The sequence below is a fragment of the Dipodomys spectabilis genome, unplaced genomic scaffold (genome assembly GCF_019054845.1).
Source record: "Dipodomys spectabilis isolate Male_0828 unplaced genomic scaffold, ASM1905484v1 ptg000009l, whole genome shotgun sequence".
Taxonomy (NCBI): Eukaryota; Metazoa; Chordata; class Mammalia; order Rodentia; family Heteromyidae; genus Dipodomys; species Dipodomys spectabilis.
This window is the reverse complement of record NW_024870686.1, coordinates 969103-986771: the sequence shown is the minus strand read 5'-3', so window position 1 is coordinate 986771 and position 17669 is coordinate 969103. Positions and strand designations below refer to the sequence as shown.

The 17669-nt window shown below is 38.4% G+C and overlaps 1 protein-coding gene across 1 annotated transcript in view; it reads left to right on the top strand.

Annotated features, from left to right (window-relative positions):
- Kcnu1 (potassium calcium-activated channel subfamily U member 1) overlaps positions 1–11758 on the top strand; it is a 182092-nt gene extending 170334 nt beyond the window's left edge. The window contains exons 30-31 of the mRNA XM_042699628.1: positions 10059–10195; positions 11591–11758. Coding sequence (XP_042555562.1) covers positions 10059–10195; positions 11591–11758 — 305 coding nt within the window. The remainder of the gene's footprint in view (positions 1–10058; positions 10196–11590) is intronic.
- The last annotated feature ends 5911 nt before the right edge of the window (positions 11759–17669 follow it).

Below are 17669 nucleotides of genomic sequence, written 5' to 3'. Positions count from 1 at the left end.
AAAACAGAAAATAGAGACTTGGAGTGATCAAGTGATCAATGACCTGCTTAGTAAGTGTGACTGAGACCTGAATTCAAACTCCAGTAACACCAAACAAAATGAAATAATACAAGAAAACAATAAGAATAACCAAATATTAGTAAGAATGTAGAGAATTAGAACTCATGTACACTGTTGGATAGAAGGTAAAATGGCATAAGCAACATGGGAAACCATATCAAAGTTGTTTAAAAAAATTAAATTACCATATAATCCAGTAACCTATTTATGAGTGTTTGTCTTAAAACATTGAAAATAGGATCTACATTATAAAAATTCTTTAAATGATTCACACACTAAAACTTGGGAAGCAGTATTTGAAAAGAAGGTGTGTATGTGTGTGTATATAATGTATGGCATCTATGTCATATATTACATAATATACATACAGATGTATATTTACAGATGCACAGTTATGCATATATATATATATGTATGTATATATATATATAAATGCACACAGAAGCTATGTAAAGAGGTTTCTGGAAAGTTAACAAGGTCTGGATGATTGGTTTTAATGAAAACTACTTTGCACAACATTTTGCTATTTGGCATGGTAACTTCTTAAATCCATGGTAACTTCTTAAATCCGTGCTGCTTACCTTCAGGCTAAGGAGTTCAGTGAGGTGGGTGTCTGTTTTCCCAGAGGCGAAACCAGCTATAGCTCAAATCCTAGGAGTGGCTTTTTCCAGGCCAAAGTAATAAAAGAGCTCAGCCAGGGAAGATTCTCTTCCTTCAGCTTCTCTATGTACATGAAAAGGAAGAGGATACTGGGGAGTGAGAAGAATGGGAGAGAGAGAGAAAAAAGAATCCAGGGCTGCTGGGGGCAGGAGTAAGGACAGGAGGGAGAAAAGGCCTTAAAGCTAATTAGGTTTGAAAAGCCTACAAGATGAGTCCAGCCACAGCAGGCTGAGGAGAAAGGACCTGGAGCAGCTGATGGTTCAGTTCAGTCTAAACTCACCGCAAGTCCCCTGAGGCATCACAAGGGAAACCTGATAGTCTCTGCCATTTACAATCATTATCAGGCAGGCTGCTGCTGTAATTTTACTGAGAGGCCAATTAACAGATCCCTGAAGCTAGGAGAAAAATGTCTCAGCTCTCACTTGTTTTGTAAAAGGAAAAATAAAGCAGCTTTGGAGCTGCTGTCTTCTGACCACTGCCTCTTGTAAGGGAAGGAGAAAAAAATGGCTTTAGCCAAGACAGTGACTCCTCAGGTCAAAGTCAGTCTTTTCTCTACCTTAATTTACTCTTTTCTCTAACAATTTAAATCAGCCGCAGATAAGCCAGCAAGCCTGGTCTTCTTTCCTTTCCAAGACATGGACACCTGGCCACTACTTTGTACTTTACTTTGTCTTTAGAACAGTGACTATGCAACAGCTCATCTTGCAAGGGAACGGAAAAAGACCAGTTCATGCACTAAGAAGGTGAGAAAGAAGGACTCTATCAGCTAGCATATTTGCCAGCTAATATCCTTCCTCTTGTTTTCCTATCACAGTGAACTTTTTAACCAATTTTCCTTTAACTACTTTATTTCCACACCTCTGATATATTTAAGCCACACCAATATGTCATAAACTCTCATTATTCTGCTAAAATATACCTTCTAAGATAATCAATTATGCTTACACTTAATATGGTAAAAGATTTAGTACTAGCTGACTTGAAATCTTAGCAGGACTCAGTACAGAGGATCCTCTCCAGGCTAACACATTGTCTGGCTTCCACAAAGCAATAATCCACCTGTTTTTCTGCACTGCTTGGGTGTCTCAATTTCTTCTACAAGGCAATTTGGCATTAGCTTCATTTAAAGCTAGTGATTTTGATAATTGAATGTCTTCTTTGTTATAGACTGTCTTTCTTAATTCACAAAGAACATTAAGCATATTAGCTTTCTGTTTACATCACAAAATGCCTTAGATAGTCAGTTTGATAAGAGGAAGGTTTATTTGTCTCCCTGTTTTGTACATTTCAGTTTGCCTTGTTGCTTTGGTCCTGGGGGGCAGTGGCACCTATTGGTAGAAGTGCTTGACAGAGGCAGGAAGAGGTAAGACTAGTGTCCCAATGTCATCTTCCAGGATCCACTTAATGACCTGACTACTTCCTGCTGGGAGGAAGGGCCCTGCCAGGAGCTGGGGATAAAGCCTTTGACTCATAGGCTTTGAGGAACATTCTAGATCTAAACTATGTCCCTCAATGATTCAGATGATGAAGGAGAACTGGAGAGCATGTAACTTAATTAAGGGATGGAACTACTTGTCTCTAGCTGTACAAGTATGCGGGCCCCATCTTACCAGATAGCGTTTAAAAGAGAAACTAGAAATTATGACTTCAATATAAAAGAAAAACATCAATGAAAGGAAAAATGAAAACTAAATAAAATATTTTACATAGAAGTAATCACAGAGCCACAAAGTCAGTAAGAGCTTCTGGAAGTTCTGAGATCCAAGAGAAAAGAAGAAGTTTGCAGTGAGCTTACCTTTCTCTGCTGGCTTTCTCAAAAGGCATTAGCCAATTAGTAAGGAGTACTGGATACGTAGGCAAGATAAATTTTAAGGCTCAGGGCATTCAGGCAGTCACATACTTAAGGAATAAGACTGGAAATAAAATCAGAGTTGAAGGCTTATATAGATAGCAAAGTATTGAGACAGATAGGTTTTGGAGAAAAGAGAACAGGAAGAAAGTGAACATGACTTCTTGAATTATTTTTCTTCTTGAGAAACTGGTAGAAAATATCAGTAAAAATAGTAACCCAAAGTAACTCTATGTAGTGGAAGATAGTATCTTGGACAACACTTAGAGATTAATAAAAAGAAGGTATGTCACATGCCTAAGCCAGTATATGGCTCAGCCTCTAAAGCTGGTTTGGAGCCATACATGGTTTGCAGCTAGGTCAAACCCAATGCTCTGAGCTATGGTGGATCACTCTATTTCTATATTGATTCTATGTTCTTACTATTTTTTTCTATTATCATTGGTAGTATAATCATTGGCCTTTATTAGTTTTAATTGTGTTTCTAGACCTGGCTTGCTTTTGGCCTTGTTTCTGTAGTGATGGCTTTCTCCTCTCTGAGAATCAGTAATTGAGCTTACAAGACAAGGCTGCTCATAAAGACCTCTGAAGAAAGGCAGAAGAGATGCCCAGCCTAACAAATGGACACATTGTAGCTATAAAACAAAATAAATATGAAAAGGCAAGGCAAAGTTCTGAGTTCTTCAGTAATGGAATCCAACTATATCAAAATTGAAATACAAAAGAATCCAAAATTTCAGTTGGGAAAAAGATTGATGACCTCAAGGAGGGTTCAAACAAGTAAATGAAGTAAAAATGTCGATTTTAGACTTGGATATGAAGTTCAAGAACATGGATGTGAAAATTCAGCAACTCAGATTAAATTTATAAAAACTTTCAGCAAAGAGGCAGGGATTCTGAAAACTAAAAAGAGCTAGAAATTATGGAGCTGAAAAGCTCAATAAATCACAATACATTAGACAAAGAGGAAAAAAGGAGTATCAGGGATTAAAGACAAGGTTGATGGATTATTATATTTAGGTAGTAGTAAAAAGGGGAAAGCTATTGTGACCACAACATCCAAGAAACACAACTAAAAGATCATACATATGAATCTGTGGTGAGTAAGAGGAAACTGAGATACAGAATAAAAGACAGTTAACTTATTCAATGATTTGTATTGGAAACTTTCCTGTATTTGGGAAAATCACTGAAATCAAACACATGAGACATTTAGAACTCCAAATAGATATAAATGGAGAAGTATCACATTGTATTATAGTTAAAATGATGCTAAGAACTAAGTACTGGGGTGTGGGGGAGGGGTGAGAGAGAGACAATATGCCAGCAATAAAATTCAGCACAAATAAAAATGAAAACATTTAAGATTTATTCATTTAATTTTATTTTTTTGATTGTTGAATAATACTTGTACATATTTATGTTTCACTGTAATGTGTTGGATACCAATCGATTCCGAGTAATTAGTATATATATATCACTTGAAATTTTTTATCATTTCTTTATGAAAAGTACATTTTAAAAATCCTCTTCCTGTTGCTTGCATTAGTTTATACCTGTAATCCCAGCATTTGGGGGGCTGAAGCAAGAGAATTGTGAGATCAAGAGCAGCCTTGACTACAAAACAAGAACTTGTCTTAATTTTTTCACCCTTATCCCCTCCTCAAATTTCTTTCTTCTGAATGTATTTTGAGATTATTGCATGAAAAATATATACTGCTATACTTTTTCTTTCCTGAATTTCTGCTGCGTGGTCACCCATTAACATGCCAGTTCTCTTCAAAATGTCACGTTTTTCTACTTTTCTGTTTCCCATATAGCATTGAATTCAGAGTTTATTGAAGTATAAAGAATAAGAAAGAATACCAAAAGCTTTAAAGAGAAGAACCAAGTTACTTACAAAGACAAACATATCAGAACAGTACCAGACTTTCACAATAAGAGAGAATAGCATTGCTCCTACCAACCATAATGGCCGAAGGAAAAGTTCTATCTTACTCTGCCTAGCAACTAAAAGCAATATTTTCATGAGTAACTCTGCAAGATTTCCTCATCAAAGAGATAGCGGCATAGTTGCTTAGTTTTTTTTTAATCATATATAACTAATACTATAAAACAGTTTTTTCTCTCTCCAGCTGTGTATATGTCTGTGTGTGTGTGTGTCAGTGTATTTTTGTGTATGCTCACACATGTTCTTATCCCCTATTGCTGGACTTATTCTTTTATATTCCTTACCATATGACAAAGCAATCTATTACATATACAGGCAACCAACCAAGGTAGATTTAAGTTCCCAGTACCTACACTTCCCAAATATGTGTCTTTTACTGAAAATTGCATGGAACTTGTAATGGAACAGAAAAGCAGTGCCTTGTCTACTGGAAAAGGCCAAGGTCTTATGTTACTCTCCATCTGACTGGCTGCAAACTTAGCAGAATGTTTTCCTTTGTTCTGAACAGCGAAGTCCAATCACCCTAATAGCTTAACAGTTCTTCTGAGTGGTCGGTTGATCTATCTCATGGATTTTGTTTGTGCTCAGTGATTGAACTTGATATAAATTAAGAGCCTTCAAACAAGGATATCAGCTGACTCACAGGGACTGGTATATGGAATCCTCCAGCCTAGCCTGCAGAAAGTAATGATTTTAAAAAATCTGCTTCTGAGAAAAGAGAACAGGATACAGATACTTGAGAAATGGCAGTACCTGCTATGCAGTCAGGAATTTTGTTCAGAAGTCTCTTTTAATAGTTATACACAAAGTAACCATGTGAAATCCAAGTGAAATGGATCTATCTATCTATCTATCTATCTATCTATCTATCTATCTATCTATCTGTCTGTCTGTCTGTCTGTCTATCTATCTACCTACCCACCTACCTATTGAGATTATATATCTATATCTATCTATATAGATTATCTATTTATCTATCAATCTAATCTCTAGATTAGCAATACTACCATACAAGTGCAATATGTTATACACAGATAATGATAATCTATATAGACTTACACATAATCCATAGATAAATAGCTAGCTAACTAGCTAGCTAGCTAGCTAGATAGATAACATATGAAACTATATACATAGGCAGAAGTCCTACCTGAAACATGTAGATTACTAGCACTAGTACTCTGCACTAAATAACGCCTGTACTTAGGGACCAGAGTATTGATCAGCAACCCTTCCCACATTGTCAAGTTGTATTTTGTATCACAATACAGTAGGAGCCATTTGGTAGAGCTAGAGTTTTTCTTAAACTAGTGTCGACCAATCGCCATGGAAGTACAGTCATCCTAGCACTCATGGGCGTTGCTTCCAGGAGCTGCCACAGACACCAACAGCCCAAATAAATAGATAAAATGGTCAATATTTACATTTAACCCCAACACATGCTTTCATGTGCTTTAAATCATACATAGATTTTTTTCATCTCATACATAATAAATTCTCTTAAATCATATTTCATTATGTAGAGAATAATAGCAAGAGAAAAATGTGTTTTTATTCTGGTTAAACCTATGGGTGTCGAATTCAAAAATATCGATTGCATTTTGATTTTAATAATATTTGTAATTTATACTTAATTATATAAAACATGTAATATATTACATATATATACACAATATAGTTAGCCAATACTATCATACAAGTGCATATTACCCCTGAATCACTCTGATCTTAAGGGAGCTAGGTGCAAGGTAAGTATATTGCAGAGGGTATTCTAGCAACGCCTACTACTCTCCAGGTGAGATACTAGATAAGCCATATGGCAAAGGTTATTTTCGAGTCTTTAAAATACATTTTCCAATGAAAATTATTGTTCATAGATGATTTATTTATTAATTCATTCTTTTATAACAATTTTATTAATATGAAGATGCTGTACAGAGGGGTTACCATTTCGTAAGTCAGGTGATGAGTCCATTTCTTTTTTGGACACTGTCACTACGTCCTTCACTTTTTCCCAGGTCCCCTCCACCTCCACCTCCATCTCTGCCCACAAGTTATATAGTTCGTTTTCCATATAGTGTATCATTCTTTTTTTTGAAAGTCACTCCATTTGGTCTGTTTTGTCAGATGATTCTACTAAACACCTGTTGTGGTCATTAATGGCTATATATTATCATTAATATACTATTCTCACTTCAATTGCTCTCTTGGCAATATTTTATGCATACTATAGTGTAAGAAATAAAAACACACTATTTTACTTTTATAGGAGCTCATGCTCTTTGCTTTGTTCATTTCTCATTGGGCATAACCTCCCCAAAATATTGGGCAGATCTGGCTGTTTATCCTTTAGATCTTGTTATGTTCCAGAGCTCAGATCTAGACTGCTTCTTCTCCTTAATGACTTATTAATTTATTTATTGTCAGCTGTGGTACTTGAATTTAGGGCCTGGGTGCTGTCCTTGAGGCTTTTTGTGCTCAAGGCTTGTGCTCTACCACTACAGCCATGGTGTCACTTCTGGTTTTTGAGTGATTAATTGGTGGTAAGAGTCTTATCGGAACTTGTCTGCCCAGACTGGCTTCAAATCATGATCCTCAAATCTCAGCCTCTTGAGTAGGTAGGATTACCAGCATGAGCCACCAGTGCCTGGCTCCATATTTATTATCCTCTTGAGCACCTTATTTAAGTCTGCAATGTCAAATGCCTGCTAGATACAAATGACCCTCAACTTCTATTTGTAGCCTTATGTTTCCCCTAAGTTGCATTTTGTCTACTGACACCATGATGTGTTGGTAGCTTCTGGAATTCAATATAACTGAGAAAGAACAATGAATTATACCTTTCCCATGACCCTTACTCTCTTCTACCATTATTCTACATCTTATTTAATTCTGCCCCTATGTGTCCACACTAAGAATCAACCCTTACCATCCTTTTCCAAAGGTCCATAGCCAGTTTGGTCATTTTTGCCTCTAACATTTTTGGTTTGGACTGCTATTTTCCCTCAGAGAACTGCCATCACTTTATCACTCTAGCTCATTACTAAACAACTCGACTATTTTTCTGGCCTCTTAAACATATCCTATTTTAAGATTTAAGTAGGTTTAAGTGAAGTTTTGTAAAAGACCCATTTGTCTCATTTGCTACTATAATATTGACAAGACTGCTTCACAAATATCAGAATTTTAAATACATATCAATTGAATAAATGAAGAATGCATGACCTCTTATACCACAATGAGACTTTCTAATATTTTACAAAACATCACTTAACTAATTCATAAGTAAGTTCATATGTCCTGAGGTTTTTGCCCTATACAGACATGAATAAATACAAGTCAAGATAATAGCAGCTCATCACTTTATCAAAGATATACTATGTTTGGACATCATTATGTTCAGGATTCTGATAGGAGATTCAAAGAAAATCTCCCTAGTTCAAGGAATTCATACTCAAAAAAAATCTAAAATAAATTATACTTTTGAAAATATTTTTCAGAAATTATGCCTCTTCTTAGTCTATGCATTTAGAGTAGAACTATTAAAAATTATGCAGCTAATACAGTACTTTCTTAAGTCATTCCTGCATTCTCCTACGCCTATCCTCATGCATTCTTATTTTGTTCCCTTGCCTTTGAATAACCCTAACCAAGTAAACCAAACCAACCCCATCTGAAAAATACTGTCTTTCTGCAGAGGTAGTGGGGACAACACAAGTCCCAGTCCTATAAGCCATGCAGAAAGAAGAAAGAAGCTGGTTTAATAGCAGAGAGGCCCAGGCTCCACTTTGGCTCCATTGGCTCCATTGGCTAATAACATCTCCTCTACCAGATGCTCATGAGAAATTGGCACATTCCTTCTAAAGTAGCACATAGAGGTCAAGGGCAGGTACCAGGCCCAGAGCCTATTGGTTCTTAAAAACTGATCTGTGTCTTTCCTCCAAGGACTCTTACTGTCCATCATCCATCAACAGCTACTGGTCACTGTTGGTTGTACTCAAGTGGCAAGATCACAGTTTCTGACATGTCCCCAGGTCACTTGGGAAGCTGGGAAATGAGGATGTCCTAGGGCAGTCATGTGTCACTCATTAAACTGTATGTAGCTGATTGTAGTCATATTAGAAATGTTGTATAAACATTTCAGAATAAGTTAATAAATGAAGGGGTTTTTTTCTCATCAGTTACTTACTTAAAAGATGGGGTCATTTTTTCCACTGTGTTTCTATACTTGACTGACAGAAAACCCTTGGACTTGCAAGATGGTACAAAAAAAAAGGAAGGCTGCCATGCACAAATGAGGAGGTAGAAAGCCTAAGGGGAAAAGGGGAGGAGCTGTGAGATGGGTGGGCAGAGATTTGATTTTGAAGAGAAAATCCTTACTGGGTCAAGGTAGCTTTTGCATAATTTTATTATCACCAGGAAGAGGAGAAATAATCATATTAGGTGTGTACATTCCTGCTTGACGTGGCTTGTCTTACCTTGCTTTTTGAAGTCATACCAGTTTAAACGCTTTGTGTGAGTGAGCTGTTGGGAAGACGTCAATCAGTAAGGCAGGTGCTGCCAGAACAAAGCAGAGACGTTTTTTGATGTTGACAATGACATACATTCTTGCGTAGAAAGGAGTAATCCAGTTGGACACAGTTGGGAAAAAGTTATAGATGTGTTGCTTTATACACAGAGTCAGGGCCATCTGGGAAGCTGCCTCCAGGCGAGCACAGTACAGGACTTCAGCATGATGAGATATCAGCCATGAGCCAAAGCAGCTTCATTGTGCCTCCTTGTCCTCCAGAAAGAAAAATAGACATTAACTTGTAGGGCAGCAGAGAGCGGCAGTGCCACCTCGTCTTTTGTAAGTAGAGCTCAGGATCTCATTAGTTTGCACAGTCTTGCACTGACTTGCTGAAGTCCCAGTGTGCTTCAGTTTGTGTTCATCTCGGAATGAGGTAGGGTTTGTCAAATTCTCCTACCAAGATTCCCGCTTCCCTTAGACTGGGTATCTTGATTATAGAAGCTAGGTGAAACAAAGGAGCAAGAACAGTTTAAAAGGAAGAAGTCATTATGGAAGAAATATGCCAATCATTTGTAAAGACATAAACATTCTTAATAGCTGACTTGTGCTGACCTTGTAGCAAAGATCTTCTTTCCTCTTTCCTTTTACCTTAGCATCTGAATGATGTCAGACATCATGGATGATGCTATTTTTTTCAAAGAAAATATACTAGTGGTAGCCTTGAGCAAAAAGGCTCAGGGACAGTGACCAGGACTAAGTTCAAGACCTAGGATTGGCACAAGAAAAAGGAAAAAGGTAAAGTTTAGCTGTGACTGAAGCAGTAGAATATTTGCTTAGCAATTGAAAGGCCCTGAAATAATCAGTACCAATAAAACAAAAAATAAAATAAAAAATAACATTGGTTGTAGTAAAAGGGGATGAAAACGTTCCCCACTTCTGGTAGCCATTCTAAGGCCTGTCTGCACCTGATAGGACAGACAAGTGTGCTTCTGATGGGCTTCTTGCCTCTAACTGTGTTGATAATTTAGAATGGTCTATGAATGGTGTTATAAGTATCCAGATTGCCTTGGAAATTACCCCTGGATTACAGGGTACAAGTGATTCAAGTAAGTGTTCTGCAGATGACAAAATCCTGAAAGGACCCACCACCAGCAATGTTGACAGAGTGAGTAGAGCAGTTATAAAAACCCACAGGTTTTCCAAGAACCTTAGGTTTCCAAGATGATTAAGGCTGCTGGAATGTTGGAGTGTTGGAGAGTGGAATGAAAGATCAGGCCAAAGAATCAGACCTGAGCAGAGAATGGAGGACTTTGCATTTCAGACTACAAGTTCTGGCTTTATGACATAACTTTATTTTCCAGGTGCTTAAGGAAATTTTTATTCAAAACATCCTCACTGCAGCTATCAGAAGAATACATAGCACAGGCAGCCATTGTAGATTTTCATACTTGCAGCAGACATTACTAAATGATCACAGCACTGCATTCTCTGAACCTAGAGGCAACTTGAAAATTTCTTGCTTAAAGATCTCTGGACAGACATCAACTGCTGATCACAGTTTTCATGAGTTAAAACTTGTTTGCCATTCTTGGCTCACAAGTAAGGGTAATACATTACAGATAAAGGTAAAATCTCTATTGTTGAGAACCTGGGATGGTTGAGGAAGTGAAGGCAGAAGTGTACTAGAACTGGCTTCCACCAGCTTATGAGAGGTACTTGTATGCATTTCTTCTAAAAATCCATGAGCAGCCGGGATTCTGAATAGACATCTGCTTTCAAACCCAAGCAATCACTTCGTCAATTCTAAAGTAGCTTGAAATCGACCATTGTGGAAGCATCTATACAGTTGCAATTAATGAACTCTACAAATAAGGATTGGAGGTGTTTTGTTCTGTTTTGATTTAATTTGTGGAGAGCTTTCAGTTAAACATTTCCTAGCACAATAGTGGGTAAGAGGAAGAGGCAGAAAGAGGAAGTCTAAAATTCAAAGTTCTTAATTACCCTGTTAATAAGCTATCAACATAACAAATACCTGAGCAAATCAACTTCTAATGAGGAAAGGTTTATTTTGGGTCACAATTTCAGAGGGTCTATTTAGCCCAAGACCTGTTAACCTCATTGCTTTGAGCCTATGGTTTTACATTGTGGCAGGAGTATGTGGCAAAGTAGAAGTACTCCCTTAGGGATGGGAGTGAAAGACACAGAAGAGAACACAGTCCCCCCAACCCCTTCAAGGTCATGTCTCAATGATCTAAAAGCTCCCACTAAGCCATGCCTATTAAAATTTTCTCCACTTCTCATAGCACCAAGCTAGAGGCCAAGTCTTTAATAAATACAGGGACAGTTGGAAGAAATTTGAGGTCCAAACAGTAGCACCCCCTCTTTTTACCCCTCATGACACACATACACACACACACACACACACACACACACACACACACATTCACACACAAATTGGCTCTGCTAAACCTTATCTCTGCAAAGTGACAACCACAGTAGTCAGTGGACAGCCACAGAAATTTTATGCATGCTTTTATTTCCAATCAAAACTCTATTTTAGAAAAGCAACCTTGGCTGCAATGTATCAGGTAGCCTGGAAGAGTGGGTTGTAAGATCAGATATATCAAAGGCAAGTAAATCAGATGATAATCTAATTGCCCCTGTCCAAACAAAAGATGATGAGGCCTATACTAAGGCAGGACTGATAGGAATGGAAAAGAGAGGATAGGTGTAATTGGATGCTAGAAAATACAGTTGACAGGACTTATTAATCGATTGGGTGTCACAGTGAGAAAAAAGAAAAAGTAGATAACATCCAAGTTTCAAATGATATTGTCATCCACGAAGACACAGTTTATCAGGTTGTGGTGGAAATTTGCTGAGTTTAGAATGAGTGGAGATGCCTGAGTGGCAGGTAGATGGGGCTGAGGCTCCAAGGACTGGGATTGACTGAAATGCATTTTGAAAGTCAGCAGATGATGAAAAACCAGGTGATTAGAAGGATCACTGTGTGGACGGGATGTACAGAGATGAGGTCAAAGGAAAAATGATGTGTGGAAAACACAACATTTAAGTGGCACACAAAAAATATAGATCAGCAAAGAATAGAAGAAGTATTGTTTGACATATTGGAGGAAAACTAGAGGGAGGCTAGATAGAGAATTGGATGGCCAGCAATGTAAAATACTGGGTCATGATCAAGAAAGATGGAGTAAAATGCGTAAATAGAACATTGGGCTCAGGGCAGGAAAATGGCAGGGCCTTTTGTCAGAACCGTCTCCTTGGAGTGCAGGAACCAAAGCAGTATTTGAAGAACAAGACATGGAAGATAGACAAAAGGGAAAAACAAGCTCAGAAGCAAGAATTCTAGGCTTGCACAGCAAGAAAAGGGAGGGAAGTGTAGCTCCAGAGAGCACCTTGTTTTAGGGAAGACAAACGTTCACAATTTTATGATAGAATGAAGGAACCAAGTCCAGATGACTTCAAGAATTGCAGATGCAATAAAGTTTAGAAGAACCAAGAGCACTGATCAAAAGAACAAGTGGAGGGAATGGTCTTAAGCAAGAGAAAGAACAGCTCTTCCTGCAAGACCAGAAAAGTGGGTGAGACTAGATGTTAATACAATGGTTGGAGCTTGAGGGAGCATAAGCTTGATACTGATTTCTCTTGAAGTTTCAAAAAAGTTGAACAAGAGGGGTAGCCATTTCAAATAAGCAATATGGGGCATGGTGACAGAATCACATCTGGCTTTAAAGTTACATTACATTGCAAAGTTGTGACACACATTTTGGGGGGTACATTTTGTACTTCCCTTTAGAAGCTGTCCAATTATAGTCATGTGAACACAACTAACACATCTCATTTACTTAGGGTAAGAACAGTTCCTATAACTTAGCAAAAACCTGAAATCTAATGACTGAGTAATACATGTTTGTTGAGTGCATGTATGACCGAGAAAATGAAGTAATTCAATCTCTCCAACCCAACTGTTATCTCCAGGCTGAGGATTTTGTTTCTTAGTGGTGACTCTGTATGTAAAGGAGCTGCATAATTAGAACCCATTAAATAAACTGAGCTACTTAAATATGAACATGTTGATGTGAAAACAAATTGGTGAATTCTAAGGGAGAAGCATGAGTTGAGGTGAGGTAAAGTGGGATGGAATTGAATGATGGGTGGGATGGGATGATGGATGGAATTGTTTGGGATGATAGATAGGAAGGGATAGAATGATGGACAAGATGGGATGGTTTGAGAGGAGTGAACACAATACTAGCTGAACCCATGAAAGAAAATGCAACTATCTTCCCAACCGTTGAGATAATTAATTGACTGAACTCACTCACTGACTAAAACTGGGCAAAGTATCCTTTGAACATTCTGATACTTGTACTTTTCGTTTCTTAGTGGAATGAATGGGGCATGCATATGGATTACCAGTATCTCTCACTGAAATTTTTCTCAGCTTTTTGGACTGTAATCCCCAAGGTCTGGAGATAGAGACCCAGAGAAAGTAGCCAATTAGTGTCGGTAGTTTCCCCGCTTAGTGATTTGCCTCATTCTCAAACTGCTCTCCCCACTGTCAGCCCTGTGCCGCAGTGAGAAGAAAGAATCCTTCAGGCAGACAGTGAGAGGCAGCTCCTTTTGGCCCTGCTCTGAAGTGTCCCATAGCAAATGATAGTGGCAGGGAAATGTCTTAATCCAGCATGTTGTTTAGCATAATTGATGTTCAGATGCAGCCTTGGTAGAGACAAGCCCAGTTAATTGGTCTCTCAACCTACATTAGCTCTTGCATTGCAGCCAATTAGGCAGGGGCCAGAGGGCCCTCTGCTCTGCAGTTAGAGCCCTCAGTGCTGAAGAGGGAAAGGGCATGGCGTGGTAGAGGAACTGTCTAAAGGACTTTGATGTCTAGGGGCTCTTGCAGCTGTAGCATGGCGGAATCACCTGTCCAGTAAGGACTGTGAGAACTTAGCTTATCTTATAGGTCAAAACCAGGAAGGTGACATACACAAGACAGAGGTCTTGGCTCTCCCTCACAGGGAACAGTGCTAGTCTTCAAAGATGATGGATTTGAAAGGTTGAACACTAACACTAGTCCTACAGCAAAATGCTCAAAGAATTAAGACCCCTGCCATCTCTGAACCTGAGTTCTCTGAGCCTTGCTCTTACTGGGAATGCCTGGGAAATGAAGAAGGGGACACTGGATCTCACTTTAGTGGGTAGTGTATTAGAAATGACATCTCAGGCCTGTGACTGACCTGCTGAATCAGAATCTCCTGTTTAACAAGATCCCCAAGTGTTTCACATGCTCATTAAATCTGAGACACAGCGCTCAGGGCCAGAGGTTCACCAGGCATCCTTCCTTGGAAAGCAGATGCATCCATTCGTTTACCTCTTAACCAAGGCTGTTTTCTCTTACAACAGTAGAACTGATTACCTTGCTCATGTAATTGTAACCCCTCTGTACAGTATGTTTACGATAAAAATATATATTAAGAAAAAAAAACTGAGTAGTTTTGCAAGAATAATCTAATGGCTCACAAGCCTAGAATATTCATTTTCTAGCCTTTCATAGAAATCTTGCTGGCCAGAACTCTGAACCACACTGATAATGACATGAAAGATCTATGTAACAACTCACCTGACTGATACTTCTGTCCTCAAGGGACAATAAACATCAGATGCTTCCCCCTGTATTGGAATTGAAACCAGGGCCTTGCACAAGACAGGCTAGCAAACTACCACTTGAGCCATTCCCCCAGCCCTTATTAAGTTGTCTCAATATTGAAATGGTCAATATAGATTTATGGGGCAATGGCTGCTATCTGCTAATCTCAATTCTAGGAGCTTAGTAGTGGATATAGACTTCAGTAATCCTGGGAAATATTGTAAGTTTCTACTATAACTGCATCACGGTGTAAAGATTCTTTTATACATGTTTCACACAGAGAGTAAAGAAAAAATGTTAAATGGGTACTGATAATTAAACGGTCACTCATATTCTGTCTCTCTGTCTCTGTCTCTTCTTAGTTATATTTGGACTTGCTTTTTCTCTCCAGACTGAAGCTCTAAGACTTGAGGCACTTCTATACTTCCAGAATTTGATTGGTTAACTGGAATTGAGTCTCACGTGTTGGACTGTGCAGGCTGGCTTTGAACAAGCAATCTTCAGCTCTGTCTCCTATGCAACTAGGATTACAGTCCTGAGCCGCTAACACTCAGCACAATCATTAATCTTCTCCTGTGCATCCTTGATACAATCATTGTGAAAAGAAGAGAGAGAGCAAGAGAGCGAGAGAGAGCGAGAGAGCGCGAGCGAGCGAGAGAGCGCGAGCGAGCGAGCTAGAGAGCGAGCGAGAGAGAGCGAGAGAGAGCGAGAGAGAGCGAGAGAGCGAGTGAGAGAGAGAGAGAGAAAGAGAGAGAGAGAGAGCTGGGAAGGTGGCTCAGTGGTAGAGCGCTTGCCTTGCATTCATGAGGCCCTGGGTTCGATTCCTCAGCACCACATAAGCAGAAAAAAGCTGGAAGTGGCCCTGTGGCTCAAGTGGTAGAGCGCTAGCCTTGAGCTGAAGAGCTGAGGAACTGTGCCCAGGCCCTCTGTTCAAGCCTTGACTGACAAAAAAAAAAAAGGAGAGAGAATTCACTTTCTTCAATACAAAAACAGGTTTGACTTTATTGCCGGATTTGGGGGATAATTTTTTTTATTATTGTGAGAATGCCATACAGAGGAGTTACAATTATATGGACAAGATAACGGGTACATTTTTTTATCAAGCATTGTTGCCTCCTCTATGTTGCCCCTTCCCATCCCTTCCCATACTCTCCCCTCCCCCCACCCAATCCTCCCCCCACTCCCCACCAAAGTTGCAAAGTTCGTTTTTCGACATAACAACTTGTACATCTCATTGTGGAGGATAATTTTATACTTAACAAATTACTCAAGGAGACCACTTTCTTTGCTTTTGTTTTTACAAGTATGACACGTTAGTCAGATATGGGCTTTTTAAAAACATGTCTGGCTGCTTAGATTTTCATATATATAAATATAAATATATACACACATATATGTATATATGTTAACATATGTTAAAATATTTTAACACACACACACACACACACACACACACACACACACACATGATTGTTAGAAATACCCATCCCTCAGTGTGTCCCATAAGGAGAACTCAACTCCAGAGTGACTAATGGAGAGAGGAAGACACTTGCAAAATCAGTATGTCTTAACCTGCTGAAATATTTTAATAAGAAATCCTGCCTGGAAGCTTCTAAATAACACTTACAGAAACATTAAAGACATTTATTCATTGTGTCTTTAAAACCCTTGAAGTTTCTCCAAGCTCTTGATGTTCAAGTCTTTCTCTATTTCTCTATCTCTTTGTCTCTCTGCCTCTCTCTGTGTGTCTCTGTCTACATGTCTGTCTCTCTCTCTCTCTCTTACACACACACACACACATACATACTCCACTACCAGCACTACCAATAACAACAACAAAAAGCTGGCCTACAGCCTTGTGACTCCAGACACCCACATCAATCATAATGCAGCTCTGCTAGCAGTCATGTAAATGCTTAAAGACCTCAACAGCCTTCTGGCACTAAAAGGGGGGAAAAAAACCCCATCTAATTAATCACAGGTGAAACAGCTTGGACTATCTCCAAAAGCCCCTGAATTTACTGCCAAGCTTTGATGCTAATTTTCTTTCTAAGTAACCCCCTAAAGAAATTTACGATTAGGTAATTAAAGTAATGAATAAAGAGATACTTAGGTTGTGGGAAATTAGGAGAGGGAAAAAGTCTATATTTTCATGCTGTAATAAACACATCTGGGTATGCATCATTTTGTGAACCCCAACTTAAAGATCCCTAGGTGACTTTCTTCTGAAGAATATTTTAAAAGTCAATATTTAAAAGACCAAAATGGGGCATATAAGAGAAACTGGGAGCAAGTCATTTTGCTAGGGCCTGAAAGACAAGGAGGAGAATACGTCTTCTACCAGGTACTTACTCTTGAATTCTTTTTTTTAATTTAATTTAATTTTATTTGTGAACATACTGTACAGAGGGGTTACAATTACATGGGCAGGATAATGCTTACATTTCTTACCAAGCATTGCAGCCTCCTCCTTTGGTTTAAGCTACAGCTTGTGTGCTCTAGGAACCTAGTGGTTGATTCTCCCTGTGAGCTGATTGGCTGGCACTACTGGGTTTGATTTAGAGATCTCATCTGCTTCCTATTGTCACTGTTGGGATAAATTCTAGATTTCTGATTTTAATTGGCTGGAAAGAAATCGATCCAATCATCTGTCCTATGAGATTTTTAAAAATCATTTTGGCACCAATCTTTTTCTTCATTGTTGACACTTAATATTGGAACACCCACAAATCCATGTACCGCATTAGTTAATTGGTAACTTTAGCTTATAAAATTAGAGATACTCTTATAGTAAACAATAAATCAAAAAGTTTCTTCTAATCTCCTAAAAAGCTAAGGCTGCAAACCTTACTAAAATACCTCACCAGCAACTATTTTTGTCTTAATATAAAGAATATAATAAGCATAAAGCTTTCTAAAATAATTTAGCATCTTGAAATTTTGAGTAAAAAGTTATTTGCTCTGATTTACA